Source organism: Tyto alba, unplaced genomic scaffold (assembly GCF_018691265.1).
Source record: "Tyto alba isolate M040663 unplaced genomic scaffold, T.alba_DEE_v4.0 Super-Scaffold_44, whole genome shotgun sequence".
NCBI lineage: Eukaryota > Metazoa > Chordata > Aves > Strigiformes > Tytonidae > Tyto > Tyto alba.
Window position 1 is genome coordinate 10,945,494 of NW_024881320.1, and position 18,850 is coordinate 10,964,343.

The window sequence follows — 18,850 nt, forward strand, 5'->3', positions numbered from 1 at the left end:
CCATGATGCCACAGAGGGACACAGAGCCCAGTGCCAGAGCACGAGGGTCCTGCGAGGAGAACCAGCAGCACAAAGAGGATGGAACGGACAGTCGGTGCTTCCATTATGGTGACCAGCATTGCTGCTGCTGTCCCAGCCACCACAGCAATAGACAGCCTCGTCCTCGGCTTGGACCCCAGTGATGGTTAACGTGGCTGTGGAGCCAGACTGGGATCCGGAGAAGCGCGAAGGGATGCCCGAGGGTCTCTTGTTATTGGTGTAGATCACGGTGAGAGGGGCAGTGCCAGGGACCTTCTGCTGGTACCAGCCATAGTAGTTGATGCTACCCCCAGAGCAGGTGATCTGGACGGTTTGTCCCGGGTTCGCTGACATTGAGGGCAGCTGATTCAGCACTGCCTGGACCAGGGAACCTGGAGAGGGAGAGGAGAGAGGGGAGAAGACGTGGGTCAGCCAGTGCCCCTCCAGCACAGCCCTCCCCGGGCAGCGGGACAGGGATCAGGCCCCTGTGCCCCCCGTCCCCGGCCGGGCGCAGCCAGTCTGTCCAGGGCACCTGAGCTGTGGGCGAGCACCGCGAGGAGGAGAGCGGCCAAGGCCATGGCGCGATCCCACCAGCTCCGTGTCCCCACGCCGATGGGGCTGTGCCGTCCACCCTGACTCCCTTTTAAGCCCCCACCCGCCCGGGCACGGCCCCTCCATGCAAATCTCACCCCGCGCTCACAGCCCCATCCCGACCCTGTCTCCCTCCCCACCTCCCGCCCCGCTCCACGCCCAGCCCCACCACCCCAGATGCAGCGGGGCTTGTCCCCGGGCACAGAGCGGAGACAAGTCCCAGCTCAGAGCCAAAACCCACCAGTATGGACACCACATCCCCAGACTGGGCCGAGCAGCGCCAGGGCCAAAGGGCACGGGACAGCCGGGCTGGAGGGGGCAAAGAGGGGCAGGCAGCACTCGCAACTCCCAGTGATGGGGCTGGGACCACACCAACCGACAGCTCTCCCCACCCCACTTTCAGCCTCTTTCTCTCCTGCGGGTGTCCCAGCTCCCTAAGGTACCCTTGTGCTCTGCTGCTTTTCTGCCCTGGCTCTTCCCCTGCCCACCCAGGCCAGCACTCAAGACCCTTGCTCTTCCGAACCATCCACTTCCCAGCACAACAGGACCTGTCTGGCACCGCGCCCCGGGGGCTCCAGCAATGCCACCCCTTGAGTCACGAGCCCAAGGGGCCGGTGCTGGGCCAACGCAGCCAGAGCCGGGGTAGCTCAGGGGCTCTGCTCACAGACAGTGGGGCAGCCCCTGGCCGGCCCCGCTCCAACCCAGGGCACAGGGATCGTGGTCGTCTTGGGCAGCCTGGCCCAAATTAACCCCACACCCCCTCCCTGTCCCTGATGCTGTCCCCCCCGGCTGCCCGGGGCACAGAGCGCCCGAGGGGCAGAGGCAGGGCAGGGCTGCAGGGGGGCTGTCTCCCTGCAGCCAGCATGGAGGGGACCTGCTGGAGCAGAGCTGGGGCCCCGTGGCAGGAGCCACCTCTCAGGCACACACGCTGCTCCAACGCTGTGACCAGGCACAGCAGCGGCAGCAGCGGGCAGCACCTCAAGGGCCCTGGGGCAGCAGTGGGATTGTGCCTCTCGCCCCCAATCCTGGGAGTCCCCATGACACTGGTCAGTACTGGTGCCCCAGCCAGCACAGTAAGAGATGGATTTTGCCTCAGCGTGGAGCACAGCAGTGGGTAATGTGGCCCTGGAGAATGGCACGTGCCCACATGCTGTACATCCCATCCCCAAAGGACAAGGGACGGGCACAGACCTGGGGCTCTAAGGGACGGCAGAGCCGAGACAGCAGGCACAGCCACCTGCAGCACAGGGCAGGAAGGGCAGGGACATGGCGTGGACTTCGCCACCAGCAAACGGGGAAAACAGACACACCAAAGTGCCTCCTTCACTGGTTTAAGATTTTTGTAAAACTTCCCCATTGGTCTGTGTCAACGAGGCACCATGAATGTTGCTGCTGTCTTCACTACCACAGTAATAGACAGCCTCGTCCTCGGCTTGGACCCCAGTGATGGTTAATGTGGCTGTGGAGCCTGACAAGGATCCGGAGAAGCGCGAAGGGATGCCCGAGGGTCTGTTGGTGCTCCAGTAGATCAAAGTGACAGGGGCAGTGCCAGGGACCTTCTGCTGGTACCAGCCAACATAGCTGCCGCTGATCCCAGAGCAGGTGATCTGGACGGTTTGTCCCAGGTTCGCTGACATTGAGGGCAGCTGATTCAGCGCTGCCTGGACCAGGGAACCTGGAGAGGGAGAGGAGAGAGGGGAGAAGACGCGGGTCAGCCAGTGCCCCTCGAGCACAGCCCTCCCCGGGCAGCGGGACAGGGATCGGGCCCCTGTGCCCCCCGTCCCCGGCCGGGCGCAGCCAGTCTGTCCAGGGCACCTGAGCTGTGGGCGAGCACCGCGAGGAGGAGAGCGGCCAAGGCCATGGCGCGATCCCACCAGCTCCGTGTCCCCACGCCGATGGGGCTGTGCCGTCCACCCTGACTCCCTTTTAAGCCCCCACCCGCCCGGGCACGGCCCCTCCATGCAAATCTCACCCTGGGCTTAGGGTTGGGTCCAGCGTGGACCACCCAGAGCAGAGATGGGCTGGGGCAGCACCGGCTGCAGACAGCTTTGGGTACGTGACATAGGGCAGCACCAATGCCCTTCTGTGCCCCCATTCCCAGATGTCGGTAGCGACAGATCCCCCCATTCCCCCTCCTTCCCTCATCTCCAGGTGCAGCCTTTCCCCCTGCCTGGCCCTTCTGCCCAGTCATGGCCTGATGCGAGCGGAGGAGGTGGTGCCCAGCCTCACCACTTCCAGCTCTGCACCGCAGCCCAGTGCCCTTGGGATGGGCTCAGGCCTCTCACGGGCAATCCCCAGGGCACATGGCAGTGGCTGTGGGGCAGCCCCTGTGGGCAGGGTCCCTGCACTTGGTCCCACAGGCTGCCCTGGCATGCAGCCCTTGGTAGGCTCTCAGCTGTCTAGGCTTCCCACTAGCAGGGCTTTGCCCCCCAAACTCCTCATCCCAGGGTTTGAAGGTGAAGCTTTGTCCTTCCCCCTGCGCTGCCAGCACAGTCCTGACTCTCTGCGACAGGGCCGCCGTTTCAGCAGGCTGAACTCCACCACGGCGATGCCTGGGAGCAGGGCAGAGACCTTGCTGCAGGCAGGTCCTGCCCGAGCACGGCCAGGGGCCCCTCACCTGCAGCCCAGCTCAGCTGGGCTCCCCCAGCCCACACGCAGCCATGCCGGCCACCCCAACCCACGGCAGCACCCACAGCTCCTCAGCCCACACCTCTCCCTGCACAGGCCAGGAACGTCCCTGCAGCACAAGGGCCTCAACCACAGCCCAGCGCTGCCACGCTCCCTCCCAGTCGCACGGCTCCAGAAGGAGCCCGGTGGCTGCAGGAGCCATCGGACATTGCTGTGCCAGTGCTCGCACAGAGCTCTGCCAGCTGGATGCCCCCCGGCCAGGGAGAAGCCCACCAGCAGCCAGAGAACCTGACAGCAGCTCCAGGAGCATGTAAGGGGGGGGGTAGGGAGCAGCTGCCATCAAGAAGAGGGTCTTGCTGCAGCCAGGGAAAGGGGCAGGAGAAGGGCTGCTGGGGTCATCGATAGCTCAAGTGACGGGGGACGGGCACAGAGCTGGGGCTCTAACAACGGCTGAGCCGGGACAGCGGGCACAGCCACCTGCAGCACAGGGCAGCAAGGGCAGGGACATGGCTGGGACATTGAGACCAACAAACGGGTATAAAAAAAGAGACTCCGAACTGGCCCCTGCAATGGTGGGAGGTTTTGGTATCGCTTCCCCATTGCTCTTTGTCAACAGGGCACCATAGCTGCTGCTGTCGTCCCAGCTACCACAGTAATAGACAGCCTCGTCCTCGGCTTGGACCCCAGTGATGGTTAACGTGCCCGTGGTGCCAGACTGGGATCCGGAGAAGCGCGAAGGGATGCCCGAGGGTCTCTTGTCATTCCAGTAGATCACGGTGACAGGGACCTTCTGTTGGTACCAGCCATAGCCATAGCCGCTGCTACCCCCAGAGCAGGTGATCTGGACGGTTTGTCCCGGGTTCGCTGACACCGAGGGCGGCTGAGTCAGCACTGCCTGGACCAGGGAACCTGGAGAGGGAGAGGAGAGAGGGGAGAAGACGCGGGTCAGCCAGTGCCCCTCCAGCACAGCCCTCCCCGGGCAGCGGGACTGGACCCCCGCACCCAAAGGACACAATACCACAGTACCACCCAGAGTCCAAGGGCAGAAGAAGGAAAACTCACAGCTGCAAGAGGAACTCCCTGAGGGGTGGCTGTAGCTCCTCCCCAGGCAGTGGCATAGGTCTCTGTGCCCAAAGGCCATGATGCCACAGAGGGGTACAGAGCCCAGTGCCAGAGCACGAGGGTCCTGCGAGGAGAACCAGCAGCACAAAGAGGATGGAACGGACAGTCGGTGCTTCCATTATGGTGACCAGCATTGCTGCTGCTGTCCCAGCCACCACAGTAATAGACAGCCTCGTCCTCGGCTTGGACCCCAGTGATGGTTAACGTGCCCGTGGAGCCAGACTTGGATCCGGAGAAGCGCGAAGGGATGCCCGAGGGTCTCTTGTTATTGGTGTAGATCACGGTGACAGGGGCAGTGCCAGGGACCTTCTGCTGGTACCAGCCATAGTAGTTGATGCTACCCCCAGAGCAGGTGATCTGGACGGTTTGTCCCGGGTTCGCTGACACCGAGGGCGGCTGAGTCAGCGCTGCCTGGACCAGGGAACCTGGAGAGGGAGAGGAGAGAGGGGAGAAGACGCGGGTCAGCCAGTGCCCCTCGAGCACAGCCCTCCCTGGGCAGCGGGACTGGACCCCAGTGCCACAAGGCCATAATGCCATGGTAGGACCCAGAGACCAAGGCCAGAACATCAGGGTCCAGGAAGGAAAACTAGCAGAAAAGAGGAGGAGGACGCCAAGGCCAGTGCCTACATCACACTGACCAGCACTGCTGCTGCTGTCGTAGCTACCACAGTAATAGACAGCCTCGTCCTCGGCTTGGACCCCAGTGATGGTTAACGTTCCCGTGGAGCCAGACTTGGATCCGGAGAAGCGTGAAGGGATGTCCGAGGGTCTCTTGTTATTGTAGTAGATCACGGTGACAGGGGCAGTGCCAGGGACCTTCTGCTGATACCAGCCATAGTCGCTGCTGCTACTCCCAGAGCAGGTGATCTGGACGGTTTGTCCCAGGTTCGCTGACATTGAGGGCGGCTGATTCAGCGCTGCCTGGACCAAGGAACCTGGAGAGGGAGAGGAGAGAGGGGAGAAGAAACAGGTCAGCCAGTGCCCCTCCAGCACAGCCCTCCCCGGGCAGCGGGACAGGGATCGGGCCCCTGAGCACCCCGTCCCCGGCCGGGCGCAGCCAGTCTGTCCAGGGCACCTGAGCTGTGGGCGAGCACCGCGAGGAGGAGAGCGGCCAAGGCCATGGCGCGATCCCACCAGCTCCGTGTCCCCACGCCGATGGGGCTGTGCCGTCCACCCTGACTCCCTTTTAAGCCCCCACCCGCCCGGGCACGGCCCCTCCATGCAAATCTCACCCTGGGCTTAGGGTTGGGTCCAGCGTGGACCACCCAGAGCAGAGATGGGCTGGGGCAGCACCGGCTGCAGACAGCTTTGGGTACGTGGCATAGGGCAGCACCAATGCCCTTCTGTGCCCCCATTCCCAGATGTCGGTAGCGACAGATCCCCCCATTCCCCCTCCTTCCCTCATCTCCAGGTGCAGCCTTTCCCCCTGCCTGGCCCTTCTCCTGCCCAGTCATGGCCTGGGGCAAGCGGAGGAGATGGTGCCCAGCCTCACCACTTCTAGCTCTGCACCGCAGCCCAGTGCCCTTGGGATGGGCTCAGGCCTCTCACGGGCAATCCCCAGGGCACATGGCAGTGGCTGTGGGGCAGCCCCTGTGGGCAGGGTCCCTGCACATGGTCCCACAGGCTGCCCTGGCATGCAGCCCTTGGTAGGCTCTCAGCTGTCTAGGCTTCCCACTAGCAGGGCTTTGCCCCCCAAACTCCTCATCCCAGGGTTTGAAGGTGAAGCTTTGTCCTTCCCCCTGCGCTGCCAGCACAGTCCTGACTCTCTGCGACAGGGCCGCCGTTTCAGCAGGCTGAACTCCACCACGGCGATGCCTGGGAGCAGGGCAGAGACCTTGCTGCAGGCAGGTCCTGCCCGAGCACGGCCAGGGGCCCCTCACCTGCAGCCCAGCTCAGCTGGGCTCCCCCAGCCCACACGCAGCCATGCCGGCCACCCCAACCCACGGCAGCACCCACAGCTCCTCAGCCCACACCTCTCCCTGCACAGGCCAGGAACGTCCCTGCAGCACAAGGGCCTCAACCACAGCCCAGCGCTGCCACGCTCCCTCCCAGTCGCACGGCTCCAGAAGGAGCCCGGTGGCTGCAGGAGCCATCGGACATTGCTGTGCCAGTGCTCGCACAGAGCTCTGCCAGCTGGATGCCCCCCGGCCAGGGAGAAGCCCACCAGCAGCCAGAGAACCTGACAGCAGCTCCAGGAGCATGTAAGGGGGGGGGTAGGGAGCAGCTGCCATCAAGAAGAGGGTCTTGCTGCAGCCAGGGAAAGGGGCAGGAGAAGGGCTGCTGGGGTCATCGATAGCTCAAGTGACGGGGGACGGGCACAGAGCTGGGGCTCTAACAACGGCTGAGCCGGGACAGCGGGAACAGCCACCTGCAGCACAGGGCAGCAAGGGCAGGGACATGGCTGGGACACTGACACCAACAAACGGGTATAAAAAAAAGAGACTCCGAACTGGCCCCTGCAATGGTGGGAGGTTTTGGTATCGCTTCCCCATTGCTCTTTGTCAACAGGGCACCATAGCTGCTGCTGTCGTCCCAGCTACCACAGTAATAGACAGCCTCGTCCTCGGCTTGAACCCCAGTGATGGTTAACGTGCCCGTGTAGCCAGACTGGGATCCGGAGAAGCGTGAAGGGATGCCCGAGGGTCTGTTGTTATTGTAGTAGATCACAGTGACAGGGACCTTCTGCTGGTACCAGCCATAGCCATAGCCGCTGCTACCCCCAGAGCAGGTGATCTGGACGGTTTGTCCCAGGTTCGCTGACACCGAGGGCGGCTGAGTCAGCGCTGCCTGGACCAGGGAACCTGGAGAGGGAGAGGAGAGAGGGGAGAAGACGCGGGTCAGCCAGTGCCCCTCGAGCACAGCCCTCCCCGGGCAGCGGGACAGGGATCGGGCCCCTGTGCCCCCCGTCCCCGGCCGGGCGCAGCCAGTCTGTCCAGGGCACCTGAGCTGTGGGCGAGCACCGCGAGGAGGAGAGCGGCCAAGGCCATGGCGCGATCCCACCAGCTCCGTGTCCCCACGCCGATGGGGCTGTGCCGTCCACCCTGACTCCCTTTTAAGCCCCCACCCGCCCGGGCACGGCCCCTCCATGCAAATCTCACCCCGCGCTCACAGCCCCATCCCGACCCTGTCTCCCTCCCCACCTCCCGCCCCGCTCCACGCCCAGCCCCACCACCCCAGATGTAGCGGGGCTTGTCCCCGGGCACAGAGCGGAGACAAGTCCCAGCTCAGAGCCAAAACCCACCAGTATGGACACCACATCCCCAGACTGGGCCGAGCAGCGCCAGGGCCAAAGGGCACGGGACAGCCGGGCTCCTGAAGGAAAAGGGGCAAGTGGCACTCCCACATCCCCCCACGGGTTGTGGGGAGCAGACAAGCTGCTGCCTGTGCCAGGGATGGCAGGACAAGGGCTTTCCAGGGCTACTGCCACTGGGGTGGGTTTTTGGGTTCCAGCTGGGCCCAACAGAGCACTCCGGTGGTGAAAGGGATGGGAAGAGGCAGGAGTAAAGCCCCCATTCCATCCCTGCAAGATCCTCAGCTGAACATTGTCTCTGACTGATGAGCACCCAGGACCTGAACCTGGAGTGGGCGAGCGGAGCGGGGCTGGGAGCGGGTCTCGTTGGGGCGGCACACAGTAGACTGGTCCCCAGGGGACCGACCGCAGGGTGATGGTGCAGGCCTGCCTGAGTGTTCCTGGCCCATCCCATGGAGCATGGCCCCCAGCCCACCCCACAGTCCTGGGCACAGACCTGGGGAACGAGGCCACCCGGGAGCCAGCTGCCCACATAACAGACACTGACACCACAAACGCAGACCCCGCGGGGCCAGCACCCTCCCCCAGAGCCTGGCACTATCACACCCTCGATGCCCACCCTAGTCCTGTCACACACGTGGGCACACGGGAAATGTCACTGCTGAAAACAAGCAGCAGCCCGTGACACGGGGGAGCTGGAGCCCTTGTCCCCAGAGGCATCCCCGGTGCCCGTATCCTGCATCGCAGTGGAAACAGGGTCAGCAGGGTGCTGGGCAGCCCCTTGCTGTCTTGGGGCTGTAGTGGGACACTGGCCAGGGCCAGAGCTGCTGGGGGGGGCTGCTGCACAGGCTGAGCACGAGCCCAAGGAGCCGGCACTGGGCAAACACAGCCAGCGCTGGAGCCCCCGCGGGTTCCTCTTGCAGCACAACAGAGAATCCCCCGGGCAGCCCTGCTCTGCCCCAGTAGCCTCACACATGGCCCTGGAGCTGCCGTGCCCACGGGAAATGCCCCATGCCAGGCTTTGAAGGCAAAGCTTTGGCCCAGCTGCCTGGCCCCTGGTATGTTCCCCCCTCTTGCTGCTGGGGCTGCACTTCCACATCAGGGCTGAACCCCCCGCGGGATGCCCCAGGGCTCCTGGCACAGCTGGGCTGGCAGGAGGGCAGGGAGGCACCCGCAGGGTCCCGAGTGCCAGCCGGGGAGAGCAGGGGACCTGAGACTCCCAGGGCTGCTGGGGGTCATCTCGTCCCCAAAGGACAGGGGACGGGCACAGAGCTGGGGCTCTAAGGGACGACCGAGCTGGGACAGCAGGCACAGCCACCTGCAGCACAGGGCAGCAAGGACAAGAGCATGGCAGGGACCAGACCCACCAGCAAATGGGGACAAGAGAGACTCCTATCTGGCCCCTTCACTGGTGGGAGGTTTTTGTACCACTTCCCCATTTTCCTGTGCCACCGTGGCACCAGTATTGCTGCTGTCATCGCTACCACAGTAATAGACAGCCTCGTCCTCAGCTTGAACCCCAGTGATGGTTAACGTGGCTGTGGAGCCTGATTTGGATCCGGAGAAGCGCGAAGGGATGCCCGAGGGTCTCTTGTTATTGTTGTAGATCACAGTGACAGGGGCAGTGCCGGGGACCTTCTGCTGGAACCAAGCATAGTCGTCGCTACCCCCAGAGCAGGTGATCTGGACGGTTTGTCCCGGGTTCGCTGACACCGAGGGCGGCTGAGTCAGCGCTGCCTGGACCAGGGAACCTGGAGAGGGAGAGGAGAGAGGGGAGAAGACGCGGGTCAGCCAGTGCCCCTCCAGCACAGCCCTCCCCGGGCAGCGGGACAGGGATCGGGCCCCTGTGCCCCCCGTCCCTGGCCGGGCGCAGCCAGTCTGTCCAGGGCACCTGAGCTGTGGGCGAGCACCGCGAGGAGGAGAGCGGCCAAGGCCATGGCGCGATCCCACCAGCTCCGTGTCCCCACGCCGATGGGGCTGTGCCGTCCACCCTGACTCCCTTTTAAGCCCCCACCCGCCCGGGCACGGCCCCTCCATGCAAATCTCACCCCGCGCTCACAGCCCCATCCCGACCCTGTCTCCCTCCCCACCTCCCGCCCCGCTCCACGCCCAGCCCCACCACCCCAGATGCAGCGGGGCTTGTCCCCGGGCACAGAGCGGAGACAAGTCCCAGCTCAGAGCCAAAACCCACCAGTATGGACACCACATCCCCAGACTGGGCCGAGCAGCGCCAGGGCCAAAGGGCACGGGACAGCCGGGCTGGAGGGGGCAAAGAGGGGCAGGCAGCACTCGCAACCCCCAGTGATGGGGCTGGGACCACACCAACCGACAGCTCTCCCCACCCCACTTTCAGCCTCTTTCTCTCCTGCGGGTGTCCCAGCTCCCTAAGGCACCCTTGTGCTCTGCTGCTTTTCTGCCCTGGCTCTTCCCCTGCCCACCCAGGCCAGCACTCAAGACCCTTGCTCTTCCGAACCATCCACTTCCCAGCACAACAGGACCTGTCTGGCACCGCGCCCCGGGGGCTCCAGCAATGCCACCCCTTGAGGCACGAGCCCAAGGGGCCGGTGCTGGGCCAACGCAGCCAGAGCCGGGGTAGCTCAGGGGCTCTGCTCACAGACAGTGGGGCAGCCCCTGGCCGGCCCCGCTCCAACCCAGGGCACAGGGATCGTGGTCGTCTTGGGCAGCCTGGCCCAAATTAACCCCACACCCCCTCCCTGTCCCTGATGCTGTCCCCCCCGGCTGCCCGGGGCACAGAGCGCCCGAGGGGCAGAGGCAGGGCAGGGCTGCAGGGGGGCTGTCTCCCTGCAGCCAGCATGGAGGGGACCTGCTGGAGCAGAGCTGGGGCCCCGTGGCAGGAGCCACCTCTCAGGCACACACGCTGCTCCAACGCTGTGACCAGGCACGGCAGCGGCAGCAGCGGGCAGCACCTCAAGGGCCCTGGGGCAGCAGTGGGATTGTGCCTCTCGCCCCCAATCCTGGGAGTCCCCATGACACTGGTCAGTACTGGTGCCCCAGCCAGCAAAGTAAGAGATGGATTCTGCCTCAGCGTGGAGCACAGCAGTGGGTAATGTGGCCCTGGAGAATGGCACGTGCCCACATGCTGTACATCCCATCCCCAAAGGACAGGGGACGGGCACAGACCTGGGGCTCTAAGGGACGGCTGAGCCGAGACAGCAGGCACAGCCACCTGCAGCACAGGGCAGGGAGGGCAGGGACATGGCGTGGACTTCGCCACCAGCAAACGGGGAAAACAGACACACCAAAGTGCCTCCTTCACTGGTTTAAGATTTTTGTACAACTTCCCCATTGGTCTGTGTCAACGAGGCACCATGAATGTTGCTGCTGTCTTCGCTACCACAGTAATAGACAGCCTCGTCCTCGGCTTGGACCCCAGTGATGGTTAACGTGCCCGTGGAGCCTGACAAGGATCCGGAGAAGCGCGAAGGGATGTCCGAGGGTCTGTTGGTGCTCCAGTAGATCAAAGTGACAGGGGCAGTGCCAGGGACCTTCTGCTGGTACCAGCCAACATAGCTGCCGCTGATCCCAGAGCAGGTGATCTGGACGGTTTGTCCCAGGTTCGCTGACATTGAGGGCAGCTGATTCAGCACTGCCTGGACCAGGGAACCTGGAGAGGGAGAGGAGAGAGGGGAGAAGACGCGGGTCGGCCAGTGCCCCTCGAGCACAGCCCTCCCCGGGCAGCGGGACAGGGATCGGGCCCCTGTGCCCCCCGTCCCCGGCCGGGCGCAGCCAGTCTGTCCAGGGCACCTGAGCTGTGGGCGAGCACCGCGAGGAGGAGAGCGGCCAAGGCCATGGCGCGATCCCACCAGCTCCGTGTCCCCACGCCGATGGGGCTGTGCCGTCCACCCTGACTCCCTTTTAAGCCCCCACCCGCCCGGGCACGGCCCCTCCATGCAAATCTCACCCCGCGCTCACAGCCCCATCCCGACCCTGTCTCCCTCCCCACCTCCCGCCCCGCTCCACGCCCAGCCCCACCACCCCAGATGCAGCGGGGCTTGTCCCCGGGCACAGAGCGGAGACAAGTCCCAGCTCAGAGCCAAAACCCACCAGTATGGACACCACATCCCCAGACTGGGCCGAGCAGCGCCAGGGCCAAAGGGCACGGGACAGCCGGGCTGGAGGGGGCAAAGAGGGGCAGGCAGCACTCGCAACTCCCAGTGATGGGGCTGGGACCACACCAACCGACAGCTCTCCCCACCCCACTTTCAGCCTCTTTCTCTCCTGCGGGTGTCCCAGCTCCCTAAGGCACCCTTGTGCTCTGCTGCTTTTCTGCCCTGGCTCTTCCCCTGCCCACCCAGGCCAGCACTCAAGACCCTTGCTCTTCCGAACCATCCACTTCCCAGCACAACAGGACCTGTCTGGCACCGCGCCCCGGGGGCTCCAGCAATGCCACCCCTTGAGTCACGAGCCCAAGGGGCCGGTGCTGGGCCAACGCAGCCAGAGCCGGGGTAGCTCAGGGGCTCTGCTCACAGACAGTGGGGCAGCCCCTGGCCGGCCCCGCTCCAACCCAGGGCACAGGGATCGTGGTCGTCTTGGGCAGCCTGGCCCAAATTAACCCCACACCCCCTCCCTGTCCCTGATGCTGTCCCCCCCGGCTGCCCGGGGCACAGAGCGCCCGAGGGGCAGAGGCAGGGCAGGGCTGCAGGGGGGCTGTCTCCCTGCAGCCAGCATGGAGGGGACCTGCTGGAGCAGAGCTGGGGCCCCGTGGCAGGAGCCACCTCTCAGGCACACACGCTGCTCCAACGCTGTGACCAGGCACGGCAGCGGCAGCAGCGGGCAGCACCTCAAGGGCCCTGGGGCAGCAGTGGGATTGTGCCTCTCGCCCCCAATCCTGGGAGCCCCCATGACACTGGTCAGTACTGGTGCCCCAGCCAGCAAAGTAAGAGATGGATTCTGCCTCAGCGTGGAGCACAGCAGTGGGTAATGTGGCCCTGGAGAATGGCACGTGCCCACATGCTGTACATCCCATCCCCAAAGGACAGGGGACGGGCACAGACCTGGGGCTCTAAGGGACGGCTGAGCCGAGACAGCAGGCACAGCCACCTGCAGGACAGGGCAGGAAGGGCAGGGACATGGCGTGGACTTTGCCACCAGCAAACGGGGAAAACAGACACACCAAAGTGCCTCCTTCACTGGTTGAAAGTTTTGTACCACGTCCCCATTGGTCTGTGTCAACGAGGCACCATGAATGTTGCTGCTGTCTTCGCTACCACAGTAATAGACAGCCTCGTCCTCGGCTTGGACCCCAGTGATGGTTAATGTGGCTGTGGAGCCTGACAAGGATCTGGAGAAGCGCGAAGGATGTCCAAGGGTCTGCTGGTGTTCCAGTTGATCACAGTGACAGGGGCAGTGCCAGGGACCTTCTGCTGGAACCAGCCATAGCTGTAGCTGCTGCCAGAGCAGGTGATCTGGACGTTTTGTCCCAGGTTCGCTGACACTGAGGGCGGCTTAGTCAGCGCTGCCTGGACCGGGGAATTTGGAGAGGGAGAGGAGAGAGGGGAGAAGACGCGGGTCAGCCAGTGCCCCTCGAGCACAGCCCTCCCTGGGCGGTGGGACTGGACCCCCGCACCCAAAGGACACAATATCACAGTAGGACCCAGAGTCCAAGGGCAGAAGAAGGAAAACTCGCAGCTGCAAGAGGAACTCCCTGAGGGGTGGCTGTAGCTCCTCCCCAGGCAGTGGCATAGGTCTCTGTGCCCAAAGGCCATGATGCCACAGAGGGACACAGAGCCCAGTGCCAGAGCACGACGGTCCTGCGAGGAGAACCAGCAGCACAAAGAGGATGGAACGGACAGTCGGTGCTTCCATTATGGTGACCAGCATTGCTGCTGCTGTCCCAGCCACCACAGTAATAGACAGCCTCGTCCTCGGCTTGGACCCCAGTGATGGTTAACGTGCCCGTGGAGCCAGACTGGGATCCGGAGAAGCGCGAAGGGATGCCCGAGGGTCTCTTGTTGTTAGCATAGATCACGGTGACAGGGGCAGTGCCAGGGACCTTCTGCTGGAACCAGCCATAGCTGTTGCTGCTCCCAGAGCAGGTGATCTGGACGGTTTGTCCCGGGTTCGCTGACACCGAGGGCGGCTGAGTCAGCGCTGCCTGGACCAGGGAACCTGGAGAGGGAGAGGAGAGAGGGGAGAAGACGCGGGTCAGCCAGTGCCCCTCCAGCACAGCCCTCCCTGGGCAGCGGGACAGGGATCGGGCCCCTGTGCCCCCCGTCCCCGGCCGGGCGCAGCCAGTCTGTCCAGGGCACCTGAGCTGTGGGCGAGCACCGCGAGGAGGAGAGCGGCCAAGGCCATGGCGCGATCCCACCAGCTCCGTGTCCCCACGCCGATGGGGCTGTTGTCCACCCTGACTCCCTTTTAAGCCCCCACCCGCCCGGGCACGGCCCCTCCATGCAAATCTCACCCTGGGCTTAGGGTTGGGTCCAGCGTGGACCACCCAGAGCAGAGATGGGCTGGGGCAGCACCGGCTGCAGACAGCTTTGGGTACGTGGCATAGGGCAGCACCAATGCCCTTCTGTGCCCCCATTCCCAGATGTCGGTAGCGACAGATCCCCCCATTCCCCCTCCTTCCCTCATCTCCAGGTGCAGCCTTTCCCCCTGCCTGGCCCTTCTCCTGCCCAGTCATGGCCTGATGCGAGCAGAGGAGGTGGTGCCCAGCTTCACCACTTCCAGCTCTGCACCGCAGCCCAGTGCCCTCGGGATGGGCTCAGGCCTCTCACGGGCAATCCCCAGGGCACATGGCAGTGGCTGTGGGGCAGCCCCTGTGGGCAGGGTCCCTGCACATGGTCCCACAGGCTGCCCTGGCATGCAGCCCTTGGTAGGCTCTCAGCTGTCTAGGCTTCCCACTAGCAGGGCTTTGCCCCCCAAACTCCTCATCCCAGGGTTTGAAGGTGAAGCTTTGTCCTTCCCCCTGCGCTGCCAGCACAGTCCTGACTCTCTGCGACAGGGCTGCCGTTTCAGCAGGCTGAACTCCACCACGGCGATGCCTGGGAGCAGGGCAGAGACCTTGCTGCAGGCAGGTCCTGCCCGAGCACGGCCAGGGGCCCCTCACCTGCAGCCCAGCTCAGCTGGGCTCCCCCAGCCCACACGCAGCCATGCCGGCCACCCCAACCCACGGCAGCACCCACAGCTCCTCAGCCCACACCTCTCCCTGCACAGGCCAGGAACGTCCCTGCAGCACAAGGGCCTCAACCACAGCCCAGCGCTGCCACGCTCCCTCCCAGTCGCACGGCTCCAGAAGGAGCCCGGTGGCTGCAGGAGCCATCGGACATTGCTGTGCCAGTGCTCGCACAGAGCTCTGCCAGCTGGATGCCCCCCGGCCAGGGAGAAGCCCACCAGCAGCCAGAGAACCTGACAGCAGCTCCAGGAGCATGTAAGGGGGGGGGTAGGGAGCAGCTGCCATCAAGAAGAGGGTCTTGCTGCAGCCAGGGAAAGGGGCAGGAGAAGGGCTGCTGGGGTCATCGATAGCTCAAGTGACGGGGGACGGGCACAGAGCTGGGGCTCTAACAACGGCTGAGCCGGGACAGCGGGCACAGCCACCTGCAGCACAGGGCAGCAAGGGCAGGGACATGGCTGGGACATTGAGACCAACAAACGGGTATAAAAAAAAGAGACTCCGAACTGGCCCCTGCAATGGTGGGAGGTTTTGGTATCGCTTCCCCATTGCTCTTTGTCAACAGGGCACCATAGCTGCTGCTGTCGTCCCAGCTACCACAGTAATAGACAGCCTCGTCCTCGGCTTGGACCCCAGTGATGGTTAACGTGCCCGTGGAGCCAGACTGGGATCCGGAGAAGCGCGAAGGGATGCCCGAGGGTCTCTTGTCATTCCAGTAGATCACGGTGAGAGGGGCAGTGCCAGGGACCTTCTGCTGGAACCAGCCATAGCTGTAGCTGCTCCCAGAGCAGGTGATCTGGACGGTTTGTCCCAGGTTCGCTGACACCGAGGGCGGCTGAGTCAGCGCTGCCTGGACCAGGGAACCTGGAGAGGGAGAGGAGAGAGGGGAGAAGATGCGGGTCAGCCAGTGCCCCTCGAGCACAGCCCTCCCCGGGCAGCGGGACTGGACCCCAGTGCCACAAGGCCATAATGCCATGGTAGGACCCAGAGACCAAGGCCAGAACATCAGGTTCCAGGAAGGAAAACTAGCAGAAAAGAAGAGGAGGACGCCAAGGCCAGTGCCTACATCACACTGACCAGCACTGCTGCTGCTGTCCCAGCCACCACAGTAATAGACAGCCTCGTCCTCGGCTTGGACCCCAGTGATGGTTAATGTGCCAGTGTAGCCAGACTTCGATCCGGAGAAGCGCGAAGGGATGCCCGAGGGTCTCTTGTCATTCCAGTAGATCACGGTGACAGGGGCAGTGCCAGGGACCTTCTGCTGAAACCAGCCATAGCTGTAGCTGCTCCCAGAGCAGGTGATCTGGACGGTTTGTCCCAGGTTCGCTGACACCGAGGGCGGCTGAGTCAGCGCTGCCTGGACCAGGGAACCTGGAGAGGGAGAGGAGAGAGGGGAGAAGATGCGGGTCAGCCAGTGCCCCTCGAGCACAGCCCTCCCCGGGCAGTGGACTGGACCCCCGCACCCAAAGGACACAATACCACAGTAGGACCCAGAGTCCATGGGCAGAAGAAGGAAAACTCGCAGCTGCAAGAGGAACTCCCTGAGGGGTGGCTGTAGCTCCTCCCCAGGCAGTGGCATAGGTCTCTGTGCCCAAAGGCCATGATGCCACAGAGGGACACAGAGCCCAGTGCCAGAGCACGAGGGTCCTGCGAGGAGAACCAGCAGCACAAAGAGGATGGAACGGACAGTCGGTGCTTCCATTATGGTGACCAGCATTGCTGCTGCTGTCCCAGCCACCACAGTAATAGACAGCCTCGTCCTCGGCTTGGACCCCAGTGATGGTTAACGTGCCCGTGGAGCCAGACTGGGATCCGGAGAAGCGCGAAGGGATGCCCGAGGGTCTGTTGCTATTCTGATAGGTCACAGTGACAGGGGCAGTGCCAGGGACCTTCTGCTGGTGCCAGCCATAGTAGTTGTTAATCTTGGAGGATAATATCCAGCTGCTTTCTCCTGGGGACACGTACACTGCGGGTGGATAACTAAGCCCTGCCTAGGGACCAGAGTGGGAGAGGAGATGGGGCAGAAGTTGGGGGTCAGCCAGTGCCCCGGGAACACGGCCCTCCTTGGGCAGCAGGATGGGGTAGGGGCCCCTGTGCCCGGTGGCCATGATGCCACTGAGGGACCCAGAGCCCTGCGCACAGAGCCAAAGGCCAGACTGGGAGGGTCCTGCAAGCAGAACTGGCAGCAGCAGGAGGAGGGCGATGCCAGAGTTGGAGCCTCTGGGAGTACAATGCAAGTTTGGCAAGGAGGAGTGTAAGCACGTTCAAGTGACTTCCAGCTGGGGAGACAAAAAAAACATATATCACGCTAATTGTTGTTTAGCTCCGCGTGCCTGGTAGGTAGATTGTCTGCACTTAGTTAACACAGGTCTGTGAGAGACTCAGATGCACTGTATAGGATATCCTTAGGATTCCTGCCCTGCTGTGGGAAAGATAAAAGCACAGTGGAAAAGTATGTTTGGGGAAATCTCGGGTGTATACAGGAAAAAGGAGCAGGCCCAAGATTTTTTTCTCTGTTCACTTCTTTGCAGCTTACAAGGACTGAGCTCTGCACTGCCTGCTTCTTCACCTGTGCCCTCTGCCTTGGAGTTGCTGAGAAGATCTGCAAGTTCGGAGGTAACGAGTATGAATTTACTCTTTGCATTCCTTCCCTGGTTTTGTGGTTCTTCCTGCACCCAGCTTGTGCCAGCTCAGACATAGTCTCCATCATGGTGACCAGCACTGCTGCTGCCGTCGTAGCCACCACAGTAATAGACAGCCTCGTCCTCGGCTTGGACCCCAGTGATGGTTAACGTGCCCGTGGAGCCAGACTGGGATCCGGAGAAGCGCGAAGGGATGCCCGAGGGTCTCTTGTTATTATCGTAGATCACAGTGAAAGGGGCAGTGCCAGGGACCTTCTGCTGGTACCAGCCATAGCCATAGCTGCTACCCCCAGAGCAGGTGATCTGGACGGTTTGTCCCGGGTTCGCTGACACCGAGGGCGGCTGAGTCAGCGCTGCCTGGACCAGGGAACCTGGAGAGGGAGAGGAGAGAGGGGAGAAGACGCGGGTCAGCCAGTGCCCCTCGACCACAGCCCTCCCCGGGCAGTGGGACTGGACCCCAGCACCCAAAGAACACAATACCGCAGTAGGACCCAGAGTCCAAGGGCAGAAGAAGGAAAACTCGCAGCTGCAAGAGGAACTCCCTGAGGGGTGGCTGTAGCCCCTCCCCAGGCAGTGGCATAAATCTCTGTGCCCAAAGGCCATGATGCCACAGAGGGACACAGAGCCCAGTGCCAGAGCACGAGGGTCCTGCAAGGAGAACCAGCAGCACAAAGAGGATGGAACGGACAGTCGGTGCTTCCATTATGGTGACCAGCACCGCTGCTGTCCCAGCCACCACAGCAATAGACAGCCTCGTCCTCGGCTTGGACCCCAGTGATGGTTAACGTGCCCGTGGTGCCAGACTGGGATCCGGAGAAGCGCGAAGGGATGCCCGAGGGTCTCTTGTTGTTAGCATAGATCACAGTGACAGGGGAAGTGCCAGGGACCTTCTGCTGGTACCAGCCATAGTTGTTGCTGCTCCCAGAGCAGGTGATCTGGACGGTTTGTCCCGGGTTCGCTGACACCGAGGGCGGCTGAGTCAGCGCTGCCTGGACCAGGGAACCTGGAGAGGGAGAGGAGAGAGGGGAGAAGACGCGGGTCAGCCAGTGCCCCTCGAGCACAGCCCTCCCCGGGCAGCGGGACAGGGATCGGGCCCCTGTGCCCCCCGTCCCCGGCCGGGCGCAGCCAGTCTGTCCAGGGCACCTGAGCTGTGGGCGAGCACCGCGAGGAGGAGAGCGGCCAAGGCCATGGCGCGATCCCACCAGCTCCGTGTCCCCACGCCGATGGGGCTGTTGTCAACCCTGACTCCTCTTTAAACCCCCGCACACCTGGTCCTGGCTCTTTCACGCACACATGGCCCCCAATCTTCACTGGCAGCTCCTGTCCCAGTGCCCCTCCGGCCACTGCCAGCTCCTCTCTGTCCCTCCAAAGGCGCGAGGACCACTCTGAGCTACCAGATCCCTGGGCCACTCACCTGGCAAAAGCAGCTGCCACTTCACATCAGGGCACCACAAGCAGTTCTCT

The 18,850-nt window shown here is 63.6% G+C and overlaps 2 protein-coding genes and 1 gene segment (V, D, J or C); all 3 read right to left on the minus strand.

Annotated features, from left to right (window-relative positions):
- Window positions 1-13,959, minus strand: part of IGLL1 (immunoglobulin lambda like polypeptide 1) — a 29,142-nt gene extending 15,183 nt beyond the window's left edge. For 3 of the 32 annotated variants that reach the window (XM_042805341.1, XM_042805342.1, XM_042805340.1), the window contains exons 1-2: window positions 13,879-13,959; window positions 13,623-13,738 (exon numbers count right to left, since the gene is read on the minus strand). In XM_042805341.1, the coding sequence (XP_042661275.1) occupies window positions 13,623-13,738; window positions 13,879-13,924 (162 nt within the window). In that variant the 5' untranslated portion in view covers window positions 13,925-13,959. Of the gene's footprint in view, window positions 1-113; window positions 411-550; window positions 634-3,854; window positions 4,025-4,487; window positions 4,785-4,997; window positions 5,176-5,434; window positions 5,539-7,026; window positions 7,161-7,300; window positions 7,406-9,069; window positions 9,361-9,500; window positions 9,606-10,933; window positions 11,116-11,374; window positions 11,436-13,444; window positions 13,739-13,878 lie in introns of those variants that run through there. The other 29 variants (XM_042805319.1, XM_042805312.1, XM_042805344.1 and 26 more) reach the window with 24 other exon arrangements.
- LOC122154703 lies at window positions 1,941-2,550 on the minus strand. The segment is given in 2 exon segments: window positions 1,941-2,284; window positions 2,425-2,550. Coding segments are annotated over 2 exon segments (390 nt in total).
- A 1,173-nt stretch (window positions 13,960-15,132) lies between the features above and the next one.
- LOC122154704 (immunoglobulin superfamily DCC subclass member 3-like) lies at window positions 15,133-18,609 on the minus strand. The gene is made up of 5 exons (XM_042805643.1): window positions 18,530-18,609; window positions 18,225-18,389; window positions 16,336-16,584; window positions 15,822-16,115; window positions 15,133-15,608 (listed from the first exon to the last, which is right to left on the minus strand). Exons 1-5 carry the CDS (start codon window positions 18,573-18,575, stop codon window positions 15,133-15,135), a joined length of 1,230 nt encoding a protein of 409 aa, XP_042661577.1. The 5' UTR covers window positions 18,576-18,609.
- Window positions 18,610-18,850: the final 241 nt, after the last annotated feature.